Here is a 10,265-nt window from a genome sequence, read left to right as displayed (position 1 = left end):
GCGCCGCGCTGGGCTCGGCCAAGGGCCGCGTGGAGCCGCCACACGCGGGCGTCGCGCGCCTGCCCGGGGCCCCTCCGAGAGGCTGCGTTCGGGGATACTCCAGAAGCAAGCCGACCAGCTCCGCACCCGGGTCCGGCCCCGCGGCGTAGTGGCCCTGGTGTCAGTGCCGCACGCCCGTCATCCCCGCGCTCGGGAGGCCGAGGCAGGAGGATGCCGCGATCTCCCGGCCAGCTCGAGCTACGTAGCCAGACCCTGTCTCAAAAACATCAAAAAAGGAAAAGAAGAATAAATGAATGAGTGTAAGATAAATGTGCTGGGGCATCTTGGCGTCTGCAAGGGGAGGAAAATACATCAGGAATCAATAATGGCGAACAGCATGGATATTAAGAACAGTAAATCCCATAAGGCCGAGCAGTGTCAGTGCATATGCAAGCACTTTCGGTAGCACTCTTAGTGTTTAAATAGACTAGTTTTGAAACCTTTTTTCATGGACACAAGGTGTGGAAAACGCATTGCGCAGGGGGCAGGTGGGCATCTTGTCAGGGGAGAGGTGGGCCAGTTCCCGCTCAGGTGCGAGGGGCCCGCCCGGATTCGCACCCCTGCGTGCAAGCACAGCGTGGTCTTCCTGCTGCCCCGTGTGCATCAGCTCTAAGTGGCCCCCGTAGTAGTGTTAGACACTTCCTAACATTTCCAATTTCTGAGCAGTTGCATTCAATTCCATAACAAAAGTAAAAGTCGGGCTTAGATTCCAGGCATGTGACTGCAGACCTTCCGGTTCCTCGAAGTCACTGCCCTGCTGCCCGGGGGCCCACATGACCCCGTGTCATTGCCTTCTAAGGGCTCTGGCTCGAGGCTCTCGCCAGGCCAGGCTGCGGGAGCTCCCGGACACACCTTCCCCAGGCTTTGAAAGTAGCTTGAGGGCATTTTGAAGACCTCTGGGCTTTACCAAAGCCTTTCTTCCTGAGAGCTTCACACTGCAGTTTTTTTTTTTTTGCGGGGGAGCGGCTCAGCACCTTTAGCATCAACTGGATTCATTTTCCCTTGGGGACTCTGCCGTTCTGAGGCATCAGAAAAGCTTCTCTTACCTCCTCTGGCCAGGGCCACAAGGGCAGTGTTAACAGCCAGATCTCGTGTAGTCACACGTGTGCTCTCAGCGCTCGCATCCACTGCAGGGAGTGCAAAGCGTGAGTGCCTCAGCCACTCCTTCCCCAGGGACGCAGTGCAGAGGGGCTGGCCTGAGTCTCCTGGCCGCACAGCCCTGCTTTCCCCAGACAGCTCTGTGAGCCGGAGTGTGCTACTATGGTAAGAGTAGTGAGGAGAAGCTTCTTGGGGCCTCGGCTGCTGGGGAATGTGTGAGGTTTACTTGCGTTCCTCAGAGAAGTTGTGTACTGACGTAGCTCAAAAATGGTAGGAATAAACATTTGGGAGCAAGGCAGAATCTTCTAATTAAGTTCAACTTTGTTTCCCTTCTCTTCTGAAATTTCGATTAGCCAGGCCTGATGTCTCTGCCTGTAATCCCAGCACTCGGGAGGCTGAGGCAGGAGGATCATTGTGAGTTCGAGGTCAGCCTGGACTACAAAGTGAGCTCAAGGCCGGCCTGAACTGCATAGTGGGACACTGTCTCAAAAAAGAAAAAGAAATTTGGGTTAATCCAGAAAAGTTGAGTTATTATTTCCTAAATATGTTCCTTTACTCTAAGAAATTTAATTACTCTGTAGGGCTGGGGTGGAGCTCAATGGTAGAGTGCTTGCCCCTCATGCGTCAGGCCCTGATTTGATGCCCAGCACAACATGAAGAGACTACAACATACAGTGTTTGAAATACTAGAAACTTGCCAGGTATGGCGACCCACATCTGTCAACCAGCACTCTGGGAGGCGGAAGCAGGAGGAATGCAATCTCAGGCTCAGACGGCAACTCAGTGACTTAGCAAAACCCTGTCTCAAGATGAAAAAGGCAGCTGGGGCTGGAGCTCAGTGTGAACACCCCAAGTTCAATCCCCCGTCTGATTAAATAAAGAAATACTTCCTTCCACTCTCAATAGGCAAATATTGGCAGAATGATCCTCACTGGAGGGGGAAAGGTGATTTCTTGGCATTTTATTGAAATTAAAGGCATGCTTTGTGAAGTAACAAGTTTAAGACTCCAGTAGTTAGAAATGTGGCCTGAAATGTCAGCTCTGCAGCGATATTTGGATCACGTCATTTTCCAGCCACAAAATTCCTTGCCTAAGTACCCGGCAGAGGGGCCTGATCCTAGCAGAACTCACACGGGCTGCTACCCCTCCTTCCTGCCCCAGCTTGCTCTAGGGGGGTAACACTCAATTGTCGGCCGCTTTGCAATCTTGCTTTCAACCTCCTATCACTGTGAGCATAAGAAATGCCTAACAGCTCTTACTGTACCCTAGACTCTGCTGAGAAGTTCCCGTGCCTTACTTCCATTAACCCTCAGAGTAACATTATGAAATAAGTAGTCCCAGTACCCATACCCACCTTTACAGATAGGAAACAGGCTAAGCAGCTTCCCCCAACGCACGGGGGGCGGGGGAGAGCCCCGGCCTTCGGGTCTTGCACCTTGACACCCACCCACCGTACCCGTGAGGGATGTGGTAAAGAGGAAAGGCCTCTCGCCCTTACCCTGCTGCAGCCTGCAGCAGGATAGAACTGTTACTCTCTTGTGAATAGGAGACTGATGTTTTAATGTACTCCGAGTGCATCTGTAAACCAAACCAATAGCAATAGCTTTTGTGGAGACGGCAGATCCGCCCTGGCTGAGGGCGGGCGTTGAGGTGTAAGGTTGCACATCTTGGCTCTTGGCTAACATTAGAATAGCAATGCTGGAAATAGAAGCATTGCGCTTCCTATTTTGCTGCCCCGCGCTTACTTTGAAGATTGAGTGAGCCTCTTGATTTTAAGCTGCTTTTTCCTATATTGTGCTCTTTAAAACAACAAAACTAAAAGCAGGAAAAGAGCTTCATTGAGATGTGATCCGTATGTATACAGTTCACTCGTCACAACGATACTACTCAGTGCTGTTCAGTCTGTTTATCAAGTTGTCCGGCCACCATGGCTAATTTTAAAACGTTCTTATCGCCTCCGAAAGAAATCCATACTAGGCAACCGTGGAGTACTTTCCCACCTTGTGTGCCCTTCTGCACACGTGCTATAAGCAGGATCACAGCCTGGGAGCACGTTTCTGGCTGGCTTCTCACGTGTTCATGGTTCCCGCGTGTTGGCGGGTGAGTGAGTGCCTCGTTCCTCCGTGTGACCGAGAGAGACTTCACCGCGTGAGTGATCGCCATTTCATTTCTCCCTTCATTGTGTGCGGGAAACCTGGGTACTCAGACTTCCGGGCTGCCATGCGCAGTGCTGCCTGGGTGTCTGTTTCTGGGATCGGGTGGAGAGCGGGTTCAGAGCTCTTAGCTCTGTGGAGAGTGGCTTCGCTGGTTCACGTGGAAACTCAATAGTTTGCATTTTGAGGAACTGCCGAACTATTTTCCAAGCAGACTACACCATTCCACAGTCCCCCCGCGACGATGAGAGCGCCAGTCCCTCCACACCTCTGTTCGGCTGCGAGGCCCGCTGGTGGGCTGGGGTGCGGCCTCCTTGTGTGGGATTTGTGTTTCCCTGATGTGAGTGCTGCTGGGCTGCTTTTTCACACGCTTACTGGCGCTTTCCACATGTTCTTTGGAAAATGTCTCTTCAGATGCTTTTTTCTTTACCTGGTGCATTTATCTTTTTATTATCTTATCAATTTTTTCATATGTTCTATGCGCATGCAAAAGCCATCTCCAAGGCGGGGTCACAGCAGAACGTGCCCGGGTGAGTCCCTAGACCTGAAGACGTGAAGCAGTGTCGCATGCCAAGGACAGCACTCGCGGGGGGAAGGACCCGAGCAGTGGCAGCCGTGGTCTCAGCAGCTCGGCCGTCTTGGAGATGGTGCTGTTGGCTGCGGGCTGCCTCTCAGAGCTCGGAATGAGGATGGCGGAAGCGAACGCCTGGGAGGGCGGGCAGGATGGTGGAGCCGGTGTGTCAGGCGGCGACGTGGGGACCATGCAGGATCCGGGGAGCAGGTCGCATGTGCAGAGGTTTCAGCCAGACAGAAATCCAGGAGTGACAGCTGGCGGGCTTCTTGCCCCAGTGGCATTTCCTCCCCTTGGGGACAGCTCTGGAGGCTGCATTGGGACTGCAGTCTGGGGTCGGCTCCTTGCTAGATAGCGCCCACCCGGCCTGTGCATGTTCACAAGGTGGAACCGACTCTAGCCGTTCAGCAGCAGGCTCGAGGGGCAAGTCTGCCAGGTAAGGGTGCAGATGTGGGACTAGGCCGTGGAGGGTTGGTGCGAGGGAGAGCCGAGGATTGCTAAAGGAATGGGCTCCTTTGGGGCGAAGAAAATGTTAGACTACAGTGATTATGCAGCTCTGAATACAACACTCTGGGTGAATGGGGTAGCCTGTGACATCTATCTTTTTTTTTTTGGTTTTTCTCCGGTACCAGGAACCGAACTCACGACCTTGCGCTTGCCAGGCAGGCGCTTTTTGCCGCTGAGCTAAATCCCCAGCCCCGTGACATCTATCTTGATAAAAGGCGTTTGTTTTGGTTTTCTCGCTTGGGCGTGGTGGCACACACCTGTAATCCCAGCACTTGGGAGGCTGAGGCAGGAATATCTCATGAGTTTGAGGTTAGTCTGCGCTACATAGGGAACTCAAGGCCAGCCTGGACTGCACAGCGAGACTCTGTCTCAAAAAAAAGTCGTCTTTTTTTTTTTTTAAAGAAAGCCCCTAATATAGTCAAAGAGAGCTGCTTGCTCTCTGGTGTGAACCTCTGACCGTGTGTGATTTTCCAGCCTCACAACATTCACAGTTACCGTGTACCAAGTGCTTGTTACATGCCAGGCCCTGCGCGAGGCGCGTTACATGCTTTGTAGTCATCGAGAACTGCAGATGACAAGCGTCACCCACGCCAGACCGGAAACCAGCCAAGGGCAGGGACCAGATCTGAGCTCAGGGCGCACAGTTTGGAAGCTTCATACTCTTCCCCTTATCCGCCCCTAATTCTTTTTAAAGTCCTTTCCCCTCCCTCTCCCACATCTCTTGGGCACTTCCCATTTGCAAAATCTTCGGCTCTTTGTTTCCTATTATCTGGCTTTTATTTTGCTCTTTGATTTACTTATAGCTTGGTTTCTTATATAAGAGACACCATGCAATACTTGAGCTTAGGTGTCTGAATTATTTCACTTAACATCATTTTCCTAGAAACGACTCATGTTTATTCTTCTTACTGGCAGAGGAGTACTCCGCTGTGTGTGAATACCATGTTTTCTTTATCGGTTCATCTGTCGCTAGGCTTATAGGCCATTTCCAAGATTTAGCTATTAGGAGCTGTGCTGCTGTGAAAGTGGGTCACAGTGTGCAAGCATCTCTGTGATAGGCAAGAGTCTTTAACTCTTCGGGGAGATACCCAGAAGGGGAATAGCCGGAGGAGAGGAGTTCTAGCTCTAGGCTTTTGAGGAATCTGCCTGCTGAGTTCCATAGTGGTTGCCTGCATTTACATTCCCAGAGACAATGCCAGAGGGCTCTTTTTCCCAGCAGCATTTGCTGTCATCTGATTTTCTGATGATGGCCATTCTTTCTAGAGTAGGTGGAGGCTCAGTGTTGTTTTAATTTGCCTTTTTTGTTTTCTTTTTTTGAGACAGTCTCACTTTATAGTGCAGGTTAGTCTTGGATTCACTATGTAGCCCAGGCTCCCTCGAACTCATGGTGATCCTCCTGCCTCAGCCTCCCAGTGCTAGGATCATGGGCGTCAGCCACCCTGCCCAGCATGAACTTGCCTTTCTCACCAGCTAGCTGTAGCAAACGTGTCTTTGTGTATGGACTGGCCTCTGTGTAGTAGTCCCCCACTTTTGAGGACACCTTGGGCTATTGCTGCCCTTCCCTTCCGCTCGGATCTGTCCAGGGCTCTAATTCTTCCTCCTGTCACCTCCTCTCTACCCGCAGGGCCCGCAGCCCGCTGCCTTCCTCCCTCAGGAGGACTTTAGATCTTAGCGATCTGACTGTGTGATCACTCCTTCCCGCAGGGGAAGTGTCCATGGCTTCTTTCCCGTAAGGGTAAACCGAGCATCCTCTGAAAAGCTCCCAAGCACTTTGTCAGCTGCGCCCGCCACCTTCCTGTCCCGAGCCCTCCAGGCACCAGAACACCCGCTCTCCTCCTTCCCAGTGAGCTGTGCAGGCCCCGGCCTGTGCAAGGTGACAGCACACCCTGTCCTCCTGAGTCCGCAGCACATTCCTGCTCCCCGGGAGAAGCCGCCCTTGCGAGCCGCTCTCTGAGACCCCGACTTCCCCTTCCACGCTGCACCGTCCCTGCGTGTGCTCCCCCTGGTGATCTGTAAATACTGGCAGTCAGGTGTGTGGCTGCTCCTGCCCAGAGCAAGGCCTCGCGCGGGACTGCTGTGAAGGCCGGGCAGGCCTGTGCGTCCGAGCAGGGTGGGCCCCCTTTTCGTAGCTCCGGACACCTGCTGATTGCCAGCACACGGCGTGCAGGCACCAGGGGAGCGCTGGGGGGGCGCACGCACTGCTCCCAACAGTGAACAGGGGAGGCCAGCGTTACCTGTCCTCGACCCATTTCACAGACCACGCTGGAGACGGACGCAAGTGCTTGAGAGACTGCAGAAGCCACAGCTCAGCCGCAGCATCCTGCCTCTGCTCTGAGTGCCCCTCACACTAGCCGGGTGTCTCTGTGTCTGCGTGGACTTGTTCTTTTCCTCTGTACTGGGGATCAAACTCGAGTCTTCACGCCTGTGGCCCTATCCCATCTGGAGACGAGGTCTCACAGAGTCACTGCACTGCTGAGAGTGGGCTCACCCTGGCGATCCTCCCGCCTCAGCCTCCCAGCCTGCTGGTGTTACAGGCGTGCACCCCAAATGAGGGTGCTTTCCAGGTGAGGGATAAGTGGGTAAAATCCTGTCTGATGTTTGCAGAAGAGCCCAGAGCTTATTTAAGGAAGGGAAAGGACGCACTAGGAACTGGGCTGGGGCGCCACGGCTTCTCTGGGAACCCCGGATCAGCGCGAGGACTTCCGTTACCGCAAGCCAGGCGCTGTGAGCCACCAGGAGTGACTGGGCCCTCGGGAGGTGCCGGAGCCTCGTCTAATGCTGAGGCTGCAGGACCCCAGCTCATCACCGAGCCACCGCCCTGTGGTCATCGGCACCAAGCCTTAGATTGCTTATTTGTTGAACAGGGATATAATTATTAGGACCCAGGCGTGGTGGCACACGCCTGTCATCCCAGCCTCAGGAGGCTGAGGCAAGAGGATCACCATGAGTTTGAGACCAACCTGGACTACGTAGCGAGACCCTGCCCCGTCTCAGATAGATGATACATAGACAGACAGACTGCCGGGCAGATAGATCTAAAGATAGGGCTGGTGCTCTGAGGCTGTCTTCTCTCTTCACATCTGCTCACTACCGCCCACTCACTGGCAGAACTTTCAGGGACGCCCGGAGGAACACGGGGACACGACACCCCCATGAGCAGTGCTGAGCCCTTGGCCCTGCCGCAGGAAGTCTCCCCCACAGCACAGCTATGCTGTCCGTGCTGCGTGCACATCCTCGCTGACAGGCGGGCCTTGTGGCTCGGGGAGGCCATGCTCCAGCCAGCTCACCAGCCACCGTCTGCAGGTTCAGAACAGCATGCCGTTCGCGATAAATGCGCGGAGATTTGATTTCCCAATTAGAAACAAAGGCGCTGGGCATGGTGGCGCACACCTGCACTGCATAGCGAGAGGAGACGATGTCACAAACACACACAAAGGCGGAGTCTCATTTTCTCATCTTTCAAACCGGGCTGGTCTTCAGGACTCTGACCAATAGCGTTGCTGCAGGTGCATCGAGCACAGGCCCTTCGTCCCCACACTCAGGAGGCTGAGGCAGGAGGATCGCTGCAAGTTAGAGCTCAGCCTGAGCTACACTGAATTCAAGACCAGCCTGGATTACACAGCGGGGTGCTCTCTCAACTCTCCCCACCCCCCAAAAAAATTTGAAGGTGAACAAAATAGGGACAGCTGAGAGCTGAGCACGGAGCTTTAGGAGAGGACCCTGCAGTGTAGGTGGCCTAGCCAAGGCCCTCAAGCAGCTTGTCACACTCCCTCAGATGGAGGATATGTTTGTCCAGCTCAAGATATCCTGAAGCACGATCATGACCCTCGTGCACTCGGAAGCTCGCGTTCCATTCCAGGGCCTTTCCACACCACCTGCAGTGTTCTGTGTAAACTGCTATGACTGCTGTGGACGTCAGTACGGAGATTCCTCAGGACACTGGAACTAGAAACAGCATTTGACCCAGCTACTCCCGTTCTCAGTGCCCTCCCCAAATGGTTAAAGATGTCGTATCACATGACCCACGCACGCCCGTGTTTATAGCAGCACAGTTCACGATGAATCTTGGAAGCAACTACGTGTCCATCAATGCGTGAGCAGATAAAATATATTTACACCCAACAGAGCACTATTCTGCCATGAAGAAAGATAAGCCTGAGTCATTTGTAGGAAACTGGGCGCACCTCGAGACCATAATGTTAGGTAAAATAAATCAGACCCATGAGCTTAACTATCGCATAGTTATCCGTTATATGAGAAATCTAAATTATAAATGAGGAACCAAATAAAAGACAATAAGAAGTAGGGAGATAGATCTTTTTCTGACATGGGGAGGGAGCCAGATGTGATGCACGCCTGCTATCCTAGCACTCAGGAGGCTGAGGCAGAAGGATTGCTGGGGGTTGGGGGCCAGTCTGGGGCTATGTAGTGAGCTCAAGGCCAGCTAGAACTACAGAGTGAGACCCTGTCTCAAGCAAGCAAACAAATGAAAACAAACCCAAAAAACAAATGGGAAGGGGACCCAGAGATAGAGGGAGGAGGGGAAGCAATGGAAAAGGAGTAAAGATGAGCCGTGCGCAGGCCCCAGCCCCGCAGGTGACGCGCACGCGACCGCCAACACGGACTGACGGGGAACAGCGACCGTCGCTCAGTAACGCAGGCCGGCCATTGTTTTGTGCGCAGACAGTACTTTGCCTTTACCACGCGTTGACAGAGCTGTTATTAAAGTCTGCTTTAAGGTAATCACAGCCACAGTTTTTGCGTTGAAGATTATGTATGCGTATTTATATTCACATAGAGATTCCTATGGACCCTGAGACGTACAGGCACAGAGATCCGCACAGACAGACAGACAGACAGACAGACAGGATCGCGGTTCTCAGGGCCCATGCACAGCCTGGGCTTCTCTCAGCCACGGAGAGAAGTGGACTAGAACCCGCTCACGTGGCTGCGGTGGCTGCACCTGTGGGCCCAGCCCTCAGGAGGCTGGGGCAGAAATAGAGAGAGAGGAGCCGGGCTCGGAAGCAGGTGATTCAGGCCCGAGGTCTCGTTCCCCAACAGAATCAGAGACTGATGCGTGGATGCTGGCAGCCCTCTGTGCGTTTGGAGCATCTTTAAGATATTTTCCTACTTTAATTTTTTTGTTTTGTTTCGTACTGGGGATGGAAGCCAGGCCTTCACACTGAGCTACGTCCCCAGCTTGGTTATTTATTTGTTTATTTATTTATGAATGACAGGTCTCCCTAAGTCACAAAGTTGAGATGACAGAACAGTGGTCCCCAGTTGCGTCTCCCAAACTTTGTGGAGTCCGGAGGTTTCAAAATGCAAACAATATGCGCACCCTATGACACTCCAGCGGAGTCCAGGGGAGACTTGTGGTCTTCGTGGTCGGTGTTTCTGCAGCGGGCCTGTGAATATTCATGCTAAGTGGGAAATAACACTGTCTGGAGTCAGATGGCACGAGGGCTCCGTTCCGGTTTTTCTACTAAATGAGCCCGGGTCAAGTTAGGTCTTGCCACAGAAGGAGCTACAGAATAAAACAAGAGTCGCTGCCCAGCTTTCGATGGTGAGAGCTTTCCAAGATGTCACACTGTGCAGCTGGGGGTGCGCCCTAACGCAGCGTCTCCCGTGCGACCTCTGCTCCAAGTGTGCCCTCCCCTTAGCTTCCAGACTGGTCGCTTTTGAGTGTTCAAAATCCCAGGGTGAGAGAAGCCTTTCTGATACAAACAAGGGCCTGAGCGAGGTCATTCTAGTCCACGAAGGCACCACGTTCTTCTCAAACACCAACACCAGTGTTGCTATTACTGTTGCTTTTTGCTATTATTACTGGTTTTTTTTGTACCCAGAATCAAACTGAGGGCCTTGCACTTGCCAGGCAGGCACTTGTGCCACCGAGC

The 10,265-nt window shown here is 53.1% G+C and overlaps 1 protein-coding gene across 1 annotated transcript; it reads right to left on the bottom strand.

Moving 5' to 3' along the window:
* On the bottom strand, window positions 1–7,746 carry LOC106148513 (the record flags this gene model as incomplete). The annotated part of the gene is given in 4 exon segments (XM_013514365.1): window positions 1–252; window positions 480–648; window positions 1,086–1,166; window positions 7,656–7,746. Coding segments are annotated over 4 exon segments (593 nt in total), but the record flags the coding sequence as incomplete, so codon positions are not given.
* Window positions 7,747–10,265: the final 2,519 nt, after the last annotated feature.

The sequence above is a fragment of the Chinchilla lanigera genome, unplaced genomic scaffold (genome assembly GCF_000276665.1).
Source record: "Chinchilla lanigera isolate Chin_1 unplaced genomic scaffold, ChiLan1.0 scaffold00022, whole genome shotgun sequence".
NCBI classification, from domain to species: domain Eukaryota; kingdom Metazoa; phylum Chordata; class Mammalia; order Rodentia; family Chinchillidae; genus Chinchilla; species Chinchilla lanigera.
This window is presented reverse-complemented; position numbering and strand designations above follow the sequence as displayed.